The sequence below is a fragment of the Cryptomeria japonica genome, chromosome 3 (assembly GCF_030272615.1).
Source record: "Cryptomeria japonica chromosome 3, Sugi_1.0, whole genome shotgun sequence".
Taxonomy (NCBI): Eukaryota; Viridiplantae; Streptophyta; class Pinopsida; order Cupressales; family Cupressaceae; genus Cryptomeria; species Cryptomeria japonica.
The window spans coordinates 278,368,841-278,386,055 of record NC_081407.1 but is presented as its reverse complement, the minus strand read 5'-3'; the positions used below and the strand labels follow the sequence as shown (position 1 = coordinate 278,386,055).

At 35.7% G+C, this 17,215-nt stretch overlaps 1 protein-coding gene across 1 annotated transcript; it reads right to left on the bottom strand.

Annotated features, from left to right (window-relative positions):
• Positions 1 to 491: 491 nt before the first annotated feature.
• Positions 492 to 827, bottom strand: LOC131054412 (glycine-rich cell wall structural protein). Its single transcript, XM_057988926.2, has one exon. It carries the CDS (start codon positions 825 to 827, stop codon positions 492 to 494), a length of 336 nt encoding a protein of 111 aa, XP_057844909.1.
• Between the last annotated feature and the right edge of the window lie 16,388 nt (positions 828 to 17,215).

The window sequence follows — 17,215 nt, the reverse complement described above, 5'->3', positions numbered from 1 at the left end:
TTTTTGCAATTTTAATGTAGATTGTGGATATAATTAAATATATTGGTATAAAACATATCTATGTAATTAATACAAAATAAATTCTAACAATTATCAAAATGTCATATTTATTATAAATTTCAACATATTACAGTACTTTTTCTTGTACTCATTCCAAAAAATTAAAAAATTAAAAGAATATAAAAGTGATGAAATCTTCGATGTAAAAATACTTTAAAAGATACTTCTGGCATCAAACTAAGCTTATATAACATTAAAGGCAAGCCAAAAAAACTCTAATATGTATCTCAAACTTATTATCTCTATTATATATTCAACAGCATAATTTTACAAAATTACTTGGAATTCTTTTCCCATTTCATATTAAGCATTTTCGCAGAAAATACACTGTAGAAGTAGGGTGCAAGTGAGCAATCCAAACCAACTTTATTATATAATTCATAGCATATATTTGCTACTTCTGCTGTCGATCTAGATGAAACTAGAACCCCTTAATTCTCAGGTCCATGGGCAGGAGGACCGTGGCCACCTCTCCCACCACCATGCCCACCACCACCATACCCACCGTGGCCTCCACCACCATGTCCTCCACCGCCATAGCCACCGTGGCCTCCACCACCATGTCCTCCACCGCCATACCCACCATGTCCACCGCCACCATGACCTCCACCACCATACCCACCACCACCATGACCTCCACCACCATACCCACCACCACCGTGCCCACCATCATAATACTTCTCTTCCCCCACCGCGCCGTCAATGAAGGTACATACAAATATGAGGCCCAGCAAAATATAGCATATTATCTTCGTACGAGACGCCATTACTAACTCCCAAACAGGCACAGATAAAAAACTTGGTTTGAGAAGCTCTAGAATGATGTTTCCTATTTGTAGGCTTTCAACACGCCAGCGTATGACTCAAATGATCTACATTAGCATCAAGCAAAATAATTTGCACATGAGATATTTGATAATTTTACTTGGAGATATTTTTGTGTGCTTTTATCAAATGTTTAGTAAAAAATGCATGCACAAAACCCTAAATTTTTCACATCGGAGAATACTTTGTAGCATCCAAAACTACCGTTTATGTGAACGATAATATTAACACCAAAGCCTACGTGGCGATCTCTTATCCACATATTTATACCATCCCATTAAAAAGTTTATTTGTTGTTCCGAGCAAGTGCATAGCAGACTAAATTCTCGCATGACTATTATCTCAAATTGGATATTTATCCTGACTCAGACAAGGGCCCCATTGCCATTAATAGAAAGAAACAAATATTGTTGTCTTATTGACTACCGACATTGAAATCTGAATGCATTATCCACCCCTTCGACGACGAGAATTTGCAGAATACAGTACGTACCGACACTAAAATCTTAAGCCTTTATCATCCACTCCTTTAGCTCCCGTAAATGTAGAATACTTTTTAATATCAAACTTACCCAATTTATATTGTTTAAAGCATTATTAGTTCATATATGGCAGCTTATGCTGCTGTTCAAATAGTGGCCTGATGTCTTAGACGGGGTTTTCTACTCACTGGGCCACCGAGCGCCGCAAGTAAATCTTCTTTTTTTTTTGGCGTCGATGCTAACTAATGTTGATAATAATGATAGCAAGTTGTGTCTGACACTTTGGAGTAAGAGCTTTTTTGGCAGTAGTTATCCAGTATGCCTACTAGATGAACCCATACCATATGACTGTTAGGTTTGGCAGATTTTCTATTAATGTTGGATTGGAAATGATTCCTGTACATTTTTCCAATTATTTTAGTAACATATTAATTTTATCTTTGAGGTTTATCCATATATAATCCATAATATGATTATGGTAGAGACCAATATCGAGATCATAACACCCAAATTTATTATAATAAATTCTATATTATTCCAACCATCCAATCCACATAAGAAATGCACTACATTTATCAAAATTCATTTGAAACATGTTAAAATCATGACACAGACCCTGAGCTTTAAAAACCATTTAAATTGTGATCTATGTCTAGAGGGTAGATTTGTCAACATTTTTGGGGAATCAACATTAGTAACTTAGGAGGATAGATTACTAATGTGTTAAAGAGCATAGAATATTTAAGTGGTGAGTTCAAATCCTTGATAAACTAACGATATAGATAAATTGTACGATAGAAAGTGGATAGACGGAAAATTAGTGCATCGTGCCATTGGAAAGAAAAACACTATAAATTTTAAACTATTAAAGAATGTGAAACCTTAGAAAGTTTTAATGAGTCATTAATAGAACCTCTATGGACCTCAAGCATTCTAGGAGACACAAATGATGACAAGTGTTGAGAGTAATCTACCTATTATCTAACTCATGTAGAATTGATTAATTATTGTATAAAAAAGATTTTTTTTAATTAAAGTTGCATAATTAGATGGGAGGCTCCATAGGTCCCATTTCTTTCGCATATAATACCCTTTTATAGCTAACTTAGCGGGTTGAGGATTCTTTTCTATGTAGTTGCACCAAGGAAGTATGTTGAGCGATGGTAGATTTGGATATACCAAAACTAATTCCTTCAATGATTTTTGAGAATATTTTTACTCATTAAATTCATCACATGATGCGAGTCGAAATAATTTCTTATGTAGAGAGTTTTTGAAACTATAATTTTTACATTTTTTTGAAATAATTACCAAAAATTGAGGATGTCTTAGTTATGGGGTTGTCGTTTTGAAGATTATTTGTATTGTAACTCATCGATATAGACCAAAATTGTTTTCTTACCTATGAGACATAGAGACCTAGAAGTGGGTGGAGTGGTAGGTATAGAATGAGGGAATTCCATAGGGAAATCACTAAACTATTATTAGAAGATTGACATGAATACTAAGTAACTTGAAAATTAATAGGCAATACATTAAGTACTTCTCATCTATCTAGTTTGAATGTGTACTATCTGTAAAGCGGAAAATCGATCGAACCCTAGTTGCTCTCCCCTCTTCCAACTCCAAGGAGAGAGAAGGGAGGTTACTAGGGTTGACGGTTTTCACTTAGGGGAGACTTTACATTCAAAAGAGGGGTTGAAACCCACAAGATCCAATCCCACACAATGCAAGATTGGATTCTAAATGAGTTTCAAGGGTTAAGACAGCAAGGCTACCCTCTTTTGTAAAGAATGTAGATAGAATGATTAGGCTAGGAATACATAGAAAGTGAGAAAGATTCACTTATAAACTGAGATAGGGATATAGGATGAAGCTGCGGACCTGGAATTAGCAGTAAAATGTCAATATGGCGCTGTCTTGCAAATTTGAGCAAAAGTTGACGGGACGATGGCCCCCAGCGTGCACATAGTCCTCCGAAAAATCCGCGAAATGAAGGGGGATCTATTCGTCTCTGCACAAGGATTCCAGATCTTCAATTTCAGCCGCGTACCTGCAACCTACACACAGAAAAGCGAAAACGATTAGGGGGTTAGGGATTAGGGGTTTGCCTTTAGGTCAAACCCTGGTTTTGGAATTAACCAAGAAATTAGAAATGCTGTAAATGTAAATGATTGTAATGTAAAACAAGTACTAATACCTTGTTGTAAGGATGTTTGTATCCTTATGTGCGAAGGTATAGATGTTGTTGTTTGTTGTATGTTGTATGTTGTATGTTGTAGTATGTGATCTCCTCTTCAATGGTTGAATCCTTATCTTGAATGCAACACTTAGCCTTGAATGGAGACTTAGAATGATCAATCGCTTGAAGGAATGTTTGAATGCTTGAATGCCTGAATGTTTGAATATCGCTTTTGCCTTTTTTTCCCCTCTCCTTAAATGAGAGAGGAAAATGTCATTTATATACTTGTCAATTAGGGTTGATAGACTGATTTTCTCGACCTTAGGCCGACCAGGAAATGATATTTTCCATTTTGCAAACAAAAAGACCCGAAGTCCCATAGGAGACCGGGCCCAAAATAGGGCCAGGGACCAGGGCGCTGGGCACCATGGTCCTGGGGGACCAGGGCGCTGGGCGCTCTGGTCCCACCTCTCGAGACAGCAGGGTGCAAGGAGGATCAGGCCAGGGTGCTGGAAAAATGCAGTTTTTGGTGTCGTGGACAAGTTTCGGGGTCTCCATTCAGGTTCCGTGTTGTGTCACCATTGTGAAGACCGAAATGCAGTCAAAATTGCAAGTGTCACAATTTTAGGATGCTACATTTAGCCCCCACTTTAGCGGGAGTATAGGCATACGCTCATACTTTCGGTAATGTATAAGGAAACAACATTGAAAAACTTTCACCACATCAAGGAGGCAAGATACACCAAGCCCCCAGTGGACTAAGGATCTTACGACTTCGATTGACAAAGTAAAAGGGAAGATCATGAGGGAGAACCATGACTGTCAGTAGTAAGGTTCCCTCACTATGAGTCATGCAAGAAAAATACCAAAAATTTTCAAGGCAAAGCTAAGTTCGCTAAGAAATTTTCAAGTATCCTGAAGGGATAGACGGGGTGTATGCCCCCCTACATTAAAGCGATCGCACATGCCTCAATGGGGGTGATTGCTTTAACGTAGTGATACACATAAGAAATGAAAAGGGAAAGGAGCACGTTATCACAAAGATTTAGCCCCCAAGTGTGAGATAAACCCAAGGATAATAGACACAAAGCACGAGGTGACGTCGCTTTCCTCGGGGTCAGTATGCTGTATGATAAGTCATGTATATATATCATATGTATGTATGCATAATTGTTCTTCATTCCCCAATCAAGGAAGGTCACCTAGAAGAAGGGAACACATGTGTCTTTTGAGTCAACATGAGAGAGACCAAAAGAGATCTCAATGCTTTGCATCATCCTCAAGTAGACAACACTAAGGATAACAAATAGAAGAATGAGAATAACACACAGAAGAAGTAACAAAAGAGAGGAGGAGAGAATCTACTATGCTAATGTAACTAGTCTAGCACGTCATCTACCCCCCGATCTTGCTGATCAATGTTTTGGGAAGGCAGGGAACACGCTAGAGGAGGAACATCCAACACAATAGATGGAGCTATCACAAGATCCAAACAAGGGCAATGTTCATGTTCCAAGCCACGTTGTTCTTGTGTAGGAGCTAGGATAAGTGCTTTAGAAAATTCGTTAGATAAATGGTTATCAATATCAACAAGTTCATATTCACTATCAGAAGCAAGAGGAGTAACATTTTCATCTATAGCATCATCAAGATTTATAAAAATAGGATCTTTAACTCACACAGGATCAAGACCATCATGCATCTTATGTTTAGGAGATTTTGGAGAAAATGGAATAATGCTTGTTGAAGGTGTTTTTGGAGATTGTAAAGTTTGAGAAGCAGCTGCCTGAGCCCTAAGACGATGCTTTTGTCGGTGTTCATGTGCAAAACGATTTCGTCTAGTCTTAGTAGGAAGTGGAGAAGATTGAGGAGGAGGAATGTTCTCATCCTTATCACTTGGGTGTTTAGGTTGTGGTCTCTTAGGCTAGATAATAGGAGAAGAAGAAGGTCTCTTCTCTCTATAAAAAGAAGGAGGAGGAACTGCTCCATATAAAGGAGGAATATTTGGTTTAGGAAGGAGACCAAGTCCATCATGACGAGGAGGTATAGGTCTACTTTTAGAAGGTTTATTAGGCATAGACATAGTCACATCCATAGGGATGGGTTGGGAGTCTTCTTGAGGAAAGACATTAGTTTTATCTTTCAAAGGAAGAACTTCCTTCTCAAGAATGATAGGAATATCAAGTTTAGGTGTTCTAGGTTCACTTAGAGATAGGATCATATCTGTTTTCCACTTTTGATAAGATTTGAAAAGATGATCACTTCGCAGAGGAAGAGATTGGAATTGTTTAGGCCAAAAATAATCAATAGGAATACTAGAAGTTCTTTCAGCTGGTTTAAAGAGACTATGATTGACAGTAACAATTTCACCATTATGGGGAAATTTCAAACATTTATGAATAGGAGAAGCAATAGCTTTCATGGAAGATAGCCAAGGATAGCCAAGCTTCACATGAAATTGTTCGGATGAAGGAATAATAGCAAAGCTCACATCAAGGGATTTGTTATGGACCTCAATAGGTAATGTAATAGAACCAATTGCAGGAGAAGAAAATGCATCAAATAATTTCACAACCACATCTGTTTTGTCATAGATCACTTGATTCAATTGCAAAGTAAAAAGAAATTCTTTAGTAATAACATTAACCATGCACGAAGGATCAATAAGCACTCCACGGCAAGGTGTATTCTTAACTTTTGCAACTATGTATAAAGGACCATCAGGTGCCTTGATAGTTTCACTAGAATCAAATGTGATGGAAGGTTCTTTAGGGTTTTCTTGCTGCTCTACAAAGTTAATCACATTCAGAGTCATAGACACAAGACCATCAGATGAGAGAGAGGAATCATTAGTCTCAATCGCATTAGAGGTATGGGAAGGTAATGGATCAGTAAAAATCTAAAGATTTTGGTTAGGAGGAGCTACAGATGTGTTGCCTTTATCATTCACTCTAGAAACAGAGATAGTATTATTATCAATCAAATCTTGAATCTTACCCTTTAAAGAAAAACATTTTTCAGTATCATGCCCAGGTTGACGATGAAATTGACAAAAAGCTTTGTTATCAAAATAAGGTGAATTTATCTTTGCGGGATCAATTTGCCTTATAGGAGGAAGAGTAAGCACATTTTGTTCCAATAACTTATTCATAATACTATGCAATGATTCATTCAAAGGAGTATACTTTCTTTCTTTCTTGAAAAATTTAGAAATAGGAGGCACACCTGATGCTGCATTCACATTGTTGTTGATGATGTTTTCATTGAATTTGATAGAATCTCTGTTCGGTTTAAACTTTCCAAATGGTTGTTGACTGCTATCACCCTTATCACTCAGAGCCATAGGATGTGATTGTTCCATTTGACTCACAGTCAGTTGATAATTGTGAAGAGTTGCACACAACTATTGGAAAGAAGTAAACTCAGAAAACAGAAGTTTGTCTCGAATATCTTTTTGTAAATTAGAAATAAAGATTCTTTGAATATCATTGTCAGGCACTGGAAAAGAAATTTGAGCATACAAATGCTTATATCTACCAATGAAATCAGTCACTTTTTCTTTAACACCTTATTTACAATGCATTAAATCAATCAAAGTAACTTTAGGACTTATATTGTTTTGAAATTGTTGAATGAAAGCATTTGCAAGTTGTTCAAAAGAAGTAATAGAATAAGAAGGCAACGAGCAATACCATTGTAGGGCTTTGTCTCTGAATGTTCTAGTGAATAGTTTCGCAAGCAACCTTTGGTCATAAGCAAAATCGGTACATATTGTTTGAAAAGTCTTAACATGTGTTAGAGGATCTCCTTTACCATTATAAAGCTCCAAATGCGGGATTTCAACATGTTTAGGAGGGATAGCTCGAAAAATGTCAAGAGAAAGTGGGCTCGCAACATCAAATGTGGGCACACTAAACTTAGATTGATTCATAGAGGCAATTTGTTGCTGTAAAGAAGAGACAGTTTGTGCAAGATTGTTAATGGTCGCTTCAGTCGAAGAATTCATATTAGATGTGTTAGATTGAGATGGAGGTGTTATGTTATTGAAAGAAGGTAAAGAGTAAGGTGGCGAGACACTATGATAGTTAGTCATAGGAGAGGATTGGACAAGAGGAACACTACAAGGAGGAATGGAATGGTTGAATGAATTGCCCCCTTGCGTCATGTTCATTTGTGGAGATGTAATAGGGACACTCATTGAAGGAATGAATGAAGAAGTTAGATTAAATGAAGGAAGAGGGTTAATTGAAGAAGAAGGATTGCCCCCATGACTGGTAATCATAGGCAGAATATCTTGTATAGAAGTAGTCATTATGTTTGATGTAAAGGTAGGTATGCTAGCAATATAAGTTGTCAAAGGAATAGAATGATTGACTTGAGTGGGAGGTTGTGTATAGCCTAAATTTTCAACACAACTCTTTATAGGCATCACATTCGAATCCACAATGTGTGCAATACCATGCAAAATATCAATTCCATTCTTATCACTTTGAAGCATATGTTTTAGACCCTTAATTAAAGGAAGAGCTTGACTATCAAGGTATTCTTGAGACATCCATTGTCGAAAATTGTCAAATTGGTTATCCAATTTCGCAAGTTGTTCTACAGAAACCTCATGGAGAGCTTCTTCATCATTAGGAGGATTAGAGGAATTACCCATGTCCTTGTTAAAAAGGCTATTCAAATTAGGTTCCATCTCCTCGGTAATTAAACCTTGGAATGACTTAATTCTACGGCTTCGTCTAACGGGAATGGTGTAAGTAGGGCTTATTGTTGTAAAACTCATGCACTAGAAAGGGAGAGAAGATTTTGAATTTAGAGGTAGCAAATTTCAGTAAAATCAGCCAATCTTCTAGATTTAAGCTGTTAAATGCAATCACGACAATCTCCCAAAATTTCGGAAAAAATGTCAGGGACCGTGGCACTCAGAGTGCACACAGTCCTCGCAACTTTTTTCGAAATTTGCAGGGATGAAAGTTATGATGATTTTAGAGCTAATCTGAAAAAATTGAGTGATTTTACGATCTGTAGATAGGCCAAATTAAAGTTGCAATCTCAAAATTGAACCCTACCAAGATTGTCGAAAAATGCAAAATTTGAATTTTGAAAAAGAGAGGGAAACTGAAATTTTGAATTTTATGATTGTAGAAGGAATACCAAAAGCAATGCAAGTTTTGAAATTTAAAAGTTGACTCAATTTCATGCGAAATTCAATTTTGAAAGCGGAAATCAAAGTTGTTGTAATTAAGCACTTAATTTCAAAAGTCACAAATTACAAGAATTTGAATAAAGCACTGAAATTTTGAATGAATGCAAACACACTTTTCAGATTTAGGACAGTAAGAACACAATTTTGACACAAAATTTTGATTTCAACAATTTTTGAATGATTAGAAGCCTTAAACCAAGCAATCACAAGACCAACTTTGACTGTAATTTTGAAAGTGTTAGATTTGATAAAATTAGCCAAAATTCTGGATTTTAGCAAGAAAATACAGTAAGATCTTACTCCCGAAATTTTGGAAAAAATGTCGGGGACGATGGCACTCGGAGTGCACATGGTCCTCGCAACTTTTTTCCAAATTTTCAGGGATGAAAGATTTTATGATTTTGTTGCGGAATCCAAAGTTATAGCCGATTTGGAGATGTTTTGATCAGTGAAATTGTCGGACAAAGGTTGAATCAAGAGGGTTTCAAAAATTAGGGTTTTGACACTTAACCACTTAATTTTCAAAATTAAAGCACAGATATGAATTGATAATTTGCAATAGAAGGGTAGATCTGAAACAAGCATTAACAATTAAACATTTCACAAGTTCAATTTTCAAAAAGAAAATTTTAGGATTTTTATGCAATCAACCTCTAAAATTTGCAAAAGATCAAACCTGGAAATGTAATCAAGGAATCAAATTTTTAGATCTAACCATGAATAATCAGAAAGGATGTTCACGTCGGGTTCACCAAAATGTAAAGCAGAAAATCGATCGAACCCTAGTTGCTCTCCCCTCTTCCAACTCCAAGGAGAGAGAAGGGAGGTTACTAGGGTTGACGGTTTTCACTTAGGGGAGACTTTACATTCAAAAGAGGGGTTGAAACCCACAAGATCCAATCCCACACAATGCAAGATTGGATTCTAAATGAGTTTCAAGGGTTAAGACAGCAAGGCTACCCTCTTTTGTAAAGAATGTAGATAGAATGATTAGGCTAGGAATACATAGAAAGTGAGAAAGATTCGCTTATAAACTGAGATAGGGATATAGGATGAAGCTGCGGACCTGGAATTAGCAGTAAAATGTCGATACGGTGCTGTCCTGCAAATTTGAGCAAAAGTTGACGGGACGATGGCGCCCGGCGTGTACACAGTCCTCCGAAAAATCCGCGAAACGAAGGGGGATCTGTTCGTCTCTGCACAAAGATTCCAGATCTTCAATTTCAGCCGTGTACCTGCAACCTAGACACAGAAAAGCGAAGACGATTAGGGGGTTAGGGATTAGGGGTTTGCCTTTAGGTCAAACCCTGGTTTTGGAATTAACCAAGAAATTAAAAATGCTGTAAATGTAAATGATTGTAATGTAAAACAAGTACTAATATCTTGTTGTAAGGATGTTTGTATCCTTATGTGCGAAGGTATAGATGTTGTTGTTTGTTGTATGTTGTATGTTGTAGTATGTGATCTCCTCTTCAATGGTTGAATCCTTGTCTTGAATGCAACACTTAGCCTTGAATGGAGACTTAGAATGATCAATTGCTTGAAGGAATGTTTGAATGCTTGAATGCTTGAATGCCTGAATGTTTGAATATCGCTTTCGCCTTTTTTTCCCCTCTCCTTAAATGAGAGAGGAAAATGTTGTTTATATACTTGTCAATTAGGTTTGATAGATTGATTTTCCCGACCTTAGGCCGACCAGGAAATGATATTTTCCATTTTGCAAACAAAAAGACCCGAAGTCCCATAGCAGACTGGGCCCAAAATAGGGCGAGGGACTAGGGCGCTGGGTGCCATGGTCTTGGGGGACCAGGGCGCTAGGCACCTTGGTCCTGAAGGATGAGGGCACTAGGCGCTCTGGTCCCACCTCCCGAGATAGCAGGGTGCAAGGAGGATCAGGCCAGGGTGCCGGAAAAATGCAGTTTTTGGTGTCGTGGACAAGTTTTGGGGTCTCCATTCAGGTTCCGTGTTGCGTCGCCATCGTGAAGACTGAAATGCAGTCAAAATTGCAAGTGTCGCAATTTTAGGACGCTACACTATCTCTTTTACATACGAAGAGAGATTCACTTCTACATATAACTTCTTCTGGGGTCAAAGAAAAACTTCTCTAGTTCAAAGTGTAGAAAAATCCTAAACAGATATAGCTATTTATGATAGAAACATATCCTAACATGGCCTAGACAAAATCAAGAAATTCCACCTAAGAAATGAAACATAGATATTTTACATTAGGGAGGATGAAATATGTAATATAGGGTGAGGAAACAAACAAAGTTGAGTAGACTATAGATTAAGGACAATGGTCAAGGATAAATTTTGCATGGTTTAACATAGTACAATAGAAAAGAGAAATAAATAGTGATATTTCATCACATCAAGTTGAATTGCATATGGGACCTAGACCTTGTTGATTTAATATTTTAATATGATTTTAAGAGAGACCCTTTCCAAATATCCTATTAGAGTAAACTAGCTAATTAATCTTTTCCTTTGTCAAATTTGTGAATATGGAAAAGCATACCTTTGTGTGGTTTAGCAAGGATATCTTGTTGAATAGCTGTTGAACAAACCCCCTAGATCTTTTGACTAAGAGTTACCTTGTGATCCATCATCAAACCTTCAACTCCTACAAAAAATATGGAGAGACAAATTTGATGGAATTTTAGAAGGTGGAAATCTCTAGTAGTCATGATAACCTAAGAAGCACCACAATAAATATACATGAAAAACACTAGAAACTACTTCAAAAGAAGCAATATGAAATCAAGTGGATGCAAGCCAAGATTCTCAAAGAAATAGTCTTCAATCTTCAAAAAAAAATTTCAATATTGACATCATCATGATATTTTTGTCTTTTATTCAATTATTTGGATGAACATGTGGTGGTTTCTTTCTATGCTAGGTTTATCGAGATATTTCTAATTTCTTTCTTATTATTTTTAACTATATTTTACGTAATTTTTTTTAATTTTTATTTTAAATCTCTTTTTTCTTTCTCAATTGTGTCCCTTCTTCACTTTTTTCTTTTTTCATTCCTTCATTACCTTCCTATACACTCTCTATCTATGTGAATTGAGTAAAGTTTATGAGTGTATTATAATTTTCCTCATCTTAATAATAGGTTATGAATTATTAAATTAAATATTAAAACAATAAATAACTACATAATTATTAAAATATATTTGTAATAATTTAAATAAATAATTATTACATAGTGCAACATATTATTTATTATATATTGTAAATAAATAGTCCACGTGTAAATCAGAAAACAACAAAATAATGTTTAATGGATTCACAGTTATGCACATGAGAACCTATGAATGTTTATAATTATATCAATTGGGGAAGGAGAAAAACCTATTATAGGTCCAAATAAAAAGCCATCAAAAAATAATGAAAACTACCATACGGATTGGAGAGAAATCTCACAAAATAGCACTAGATGAAGAGTTTATAAATAGTAAATACAAAAAATAATAGAACTAAGATTAAAAAATATCTAGCTAAGAGCAGCTAACAACATAGAAAAAAACATGATTAAAAAATAGAGGGACATTAAGAAATATAGGCCTAGTCATCCAATATCTAATCCATCTTAGTTTCCCAAGGAGAAGACATTGATATTTTTGCCTTTATCTTTTCCTTAGTTCTTTGTAATTGGCTCTTTCTTTTTCTTTCTTTCAATCTTCCTACCAACTATCACCACTCCTATATGGATCTCTGAATTAGATTCCTATTAGTCTTCACCAATTTCTCAATTCCTTTCTCTATATGAATAACCCATTTCCCATTCTTCTCATAGATAAGATAATTTTTGGAGGGTCCCCAAATTATCCACCTAGGCACCAAGGTCTTCGAGTTTTGGAAGGAATTTTCTTCTCTAGTAACACCTTTATTAACCCATTTGTCTTTGTCTTCATCACCATAATCCTGTACAATGTTAAGCCCTTCAAGAGCATCGTAGGAATGGATCTCAATAGGTGGGGTGTGGTAAAAGGATTCATCAAGAATATGATTTATGGGCTCATTGAGGGTTTCCTTACTACTCTATGTACCTTCACCATTAAAGGAAGAGTCTTTAGACTATTCACTAGTTCCATCCACAAAGAGAGCTTTATCAATAGAATTAGCAGTTTGGTCACATTCATAAGCTTCAATGGTCTCCATATGACCTTCTTTTAGCCGAGGATGTGGTTTTCTCATCTTTATCTCTCATTATGAGAAATATCAATAGTGAGGGAGGGAGAGGTAGTAGGGATTTTTTTTTAATAAGTTAACCAATACATTTCCTTTACCATTGGTGTTCTTAATGATGGAGCTACTAGGAGTATAGATGGGTTTTTTCCCTGTATCTGGTGTAGCTTTAGGGCCATGTCCACAACCAATGGGGAGGTGTCACACACAAGGGTTATCTTTCATATTTTTAGGGAAAAGGGGAGGACATTTTTTAGAGAAATGATGTAGGATGATCAGGGGGCTTCATCACTAAAAAATATTTAAAAGATAGATAAAATGCACCAATTGTTAAAAAGTTATATATTCAAAATTGACATGGTCTCATCTACAACAAGTTTTAATTTCATTAAAAAATTCTACAAAAAATATCTTCAGACATATGTCCAAAGTCACTCTGTTCTAGTTACATTAGCATTTCCTTCAAGTTGTAGGTCAAAGCAAGTCAAAGGCTAAGGGCTAGCTCCTCAAGCCTTTTTTGAGGCAAAACCTATAGCAAAAGGAAATACTCCAATTCAAATTTTAACAAATAGGATCCCATTTAAAAAACATGGTGTCGTTATGTTTTAAGAAATGAGATCTCATTTTAAAGAGGATTTTCATTTTAAAATGGGAGCCCGTTTCTTAAAAAAAGGGATCATATTTTCAAAATGGGATTTCATTTCTTTTTTGACCATTTCTAATTTTTTTATCAAAGAGAATTTTTAAATAATGGGATCCCATTTTTTAAATAATAGGATCCCATTTTATAAATAATGTTATCCCATTTTATAAATTTAGGCTCAAAACCACAATGCATAATGAGATCCTATTTCTAAAATGATGGGATCTTATTACTATTAGTGTATTTTTCATGTTTTAGGTTATGTCCAAAACATTTTCAAGAAGTGGAATCAACATTGTACTTTAACCCTACAACTAGGGTTATTTAAGGTCAAAATACTAGGCCCTTATTATAGTAAATTATAGAAAGGTAATAAGATAAAAGTTACATTAAGGTGAAGTGGAGATATAAAGAAACTTTTTACCAATCAAGTAAGACCTTAGCCCTGGATGCCAATGCACCATATGAACTATATTATGTCCAAACTATTGTCCAATCAAATCAATTGTTAGATTCCTAGAATACTCACCTATAGATTATTTCAAATTGGAATTTGAACATAGAAAGAAAGAAATTTTGGGGGGAATATTTAGGTGATTACCTCAGTCTCTAATCCCCATTTTTGTGTTTTAACCTCCACAAATAGCTAGATCGAGTGGTAGCAGCTAACTCAATATGGATAAAACCCACAATAGACATGTTCCATGTAGACTTCAGTGTGCCCACATTGTCATCCAAAAAATGTCAATTATTGGGTTCCTAAAATACTCACCTTTACGTTATTTTGTACCTAAACTTGCACACAAAGAATGAGAAAAATGCTAGGGGCTATTTTGGGGTTATTTAGGGGCTTGCCAAAGTCAAACCTTTGTTTTGGTATTTTGAGCTCCATAGACAAATACATAGATATGATAAAGATAGCCAATGTGTTAGACTTAAAGTAAATAGATGCTAAGTAAGTACAAGCCTTATATAGATCAACTGGTAGCACCAACCTCATTATGGAGGAAAGCCACTACTAACATGTGATATAAGTAAACCCCTCCATGAACAAAAAATTTTATCATGAAAGATATAACTATATACAAAAAACAAATTTTTAATAGACCTTAAAAGTATGAGAGTGATACCAAAACACTTGCCATTTGTGAAATTAGAATCTTTGAAATCAAGACATGGATTTTATGATAAATACTAAGGTTGATAAAGACAATTTCTAAGTATACAATTTTTAAGTATGAAATTTAAATCATATGCAATTTTTGACACAAAATTTTTCCACAGCTATAGTGAGATGATTGCTCAAATGGATTAGGTATTCTAAAGTAGATAATAATAAATTAAATCTAAACCATTAATTTTGAGAAAAGATACTATATAGGATGTGAAAGACAATGAGGAAGACTTGATGATGCCACCATTGTTTGAGTTCAACATAAATCCACAATTCTCAATGCACGAGCCTTTAAAATTTCATGGTTATTCAAAATATTATCCTACAAAAATTTAAAATCTGATAGTTTTATGAAAATAGAAGAAATTATCATGACGATAAGAATATTATCAGATTCCATTTTAGAAGAAATGTTTGATGAAAAAGGGTGAATATATTCCCCTTCAATATTTTACATCTTAGATGGGGTTAAAAGCATGAAGGCTAACTCACCTGTTGTGAAAATTTCATAAAATTAAAGTAAAAATAATAATTATATGCCCGAGTTCTTACTAGCTCAAAGCTCATTTTGACTATTCATGAGAAAAATATTTTTTGATTTTAGAGAGTCTCAATGAAAATTCCTCTCATATATGAATTTTGGTTATTCAATATCAACAAGCTTAAAGAACAAGCTGAGGAGGGTGACATACTAGATGAGGTAATGAAAAAAAAAGTGCTTTAAGTTAATTTATAATGTTATTTATAGCTTCTGGGCACCATATTGCATACTAAAATTAATTTGACATGGGAGGCTATAAAATTCATAGTCATGTCCACTTGATGCATTAGAATATAAGGGACATTCTAGAAACCTTTTGAGTAACTAGCATCGCAGTGAAATTTAAATTTTTTTATATGATGATAATGTTTAGAACATGGTAACTTGTAGAAAAAACTAACAAGCTGCCAAGAAAAATGTCATAGGAAGGGGAGGAGTGAGTTGGAGTAGAGTGGGATCTAAGGTTTTGGTAGATAGGGGAGATGCAAGGGAGTATGCAGAGTATGATGGCAAGGAATATGATGATGATGATGGGGGTTCATGGCTCCTGTCTCTTGGTTCAAGTGTGGTAATATACCCTTCTTTTGATGGATGTTGAGGGGTCAATTTTCCACATCTCTTTGTGAGCTTTTCGGGAGAAAGGATAAATGGAAAACTGTGTTTGTCTTGGCTTGTGGGAGTCAACTGGATTTACTTATTATTTTTTAGGCCTAAGATTTTGGGCTTTTTTGAGTACAGAGAGTTGTTAGGCTAATGTTTGAAAACCTATGTTTTTTTCTCCTTATCATTCCTAGATGAGTCTTTTCTGGCATTGTGGGTGTTCATTGTTCCTATTTGTGTTGGTGTTTAGATGTTTGTTGGGTCTCTCCCTCTTCTACTTTATCATTTCCCTAGTTACAATTGTGTGTTGTCTCTTTGTGGGTTTTCTTGCCTATTTTAGTTTGTGGAGTGTGTGGATTGTGTTGCGTTATGGGTTCTTTTGGCCTTTGTGGTGGTTGGATGATGTGAAGGATACCTTGTGAGGTTGATTATGGGTTACTTATTTGAAAAGGTATTTCTATAGGCCCTGCCTTGTTAGGGTTTTATTTACTGAGGTTTTGGAAGCCAAGGAATCAAACGGTAGGTATTTTGTTGAGTATGAGAGTTTTTGGTATTTGTCTTTACAAGTTTCTATGGAATACAATTTGCCTATTGGAGTTGGTGCTTCTCTGGCAACTATGGGTTGGCACTAGACACATGCTAAGGGTTGGTTACCCTATGACAGATTATCTCGGGAGGGCTCTCCCTCCTTTGTGCTTGCTTCTATCATGGATGTTGGTTTCTTTTGGTGCGTGTTGCTTCTTTCATGGGTCTCTACTTATGCTCCATTCTTCCTCTGTCATCTAGTTTGATTTTATAGGGTGACTCCCCTAGGATGTTTTATTCAAAGGCTCAATTGGGATCTTCTTTGGCATGGGTTGTTGGAGGGTACCTTATCCCTTGCATATTTCCTTTGAGTCTTTTCATCCCTAGAGATACTATTGATAGAGGAACTATTCAGGTGGTCAATGTTATTTTGTTTGCAAGGTTATCCACTAGTATAAGGTTTAGCGATTCATTTCAAAACCCTTTTCTAGTCCATTCAATGGTTACTCTATTTGATGTTTTTTTTGTTTGGGCCAGGTGTGTCTTAGATCACAAGATTGTTGTGGTCTCCCTCATTGTAGGCATTGGAAGGTGGTCTAGGGAAAAAGTTCTGGGAAGCCTTTCAAAACCCATTTCTTGTTGTATGTTCCCTTGGCTACACTTGTGTCAATACAAGGATGTTTTTAGTAAAGATGGTTTAAGGTTCCTTCCTAAACCCCTCTATTCTGACTAGGCAGATTTGGTGTTTCAAGACCCTTTGTCCTGCCAATTTGTTTCTCT

Bases quoted from the DNA above. Each gene is read 5' to 3' on its own strand.
- LOC131054412 (XM_057988926.2), bottom strand. From the start codon at position 827: ATGGCGTCTCGTACGAAGATAATATGCTATATTTTGCTGGGCCTCATA.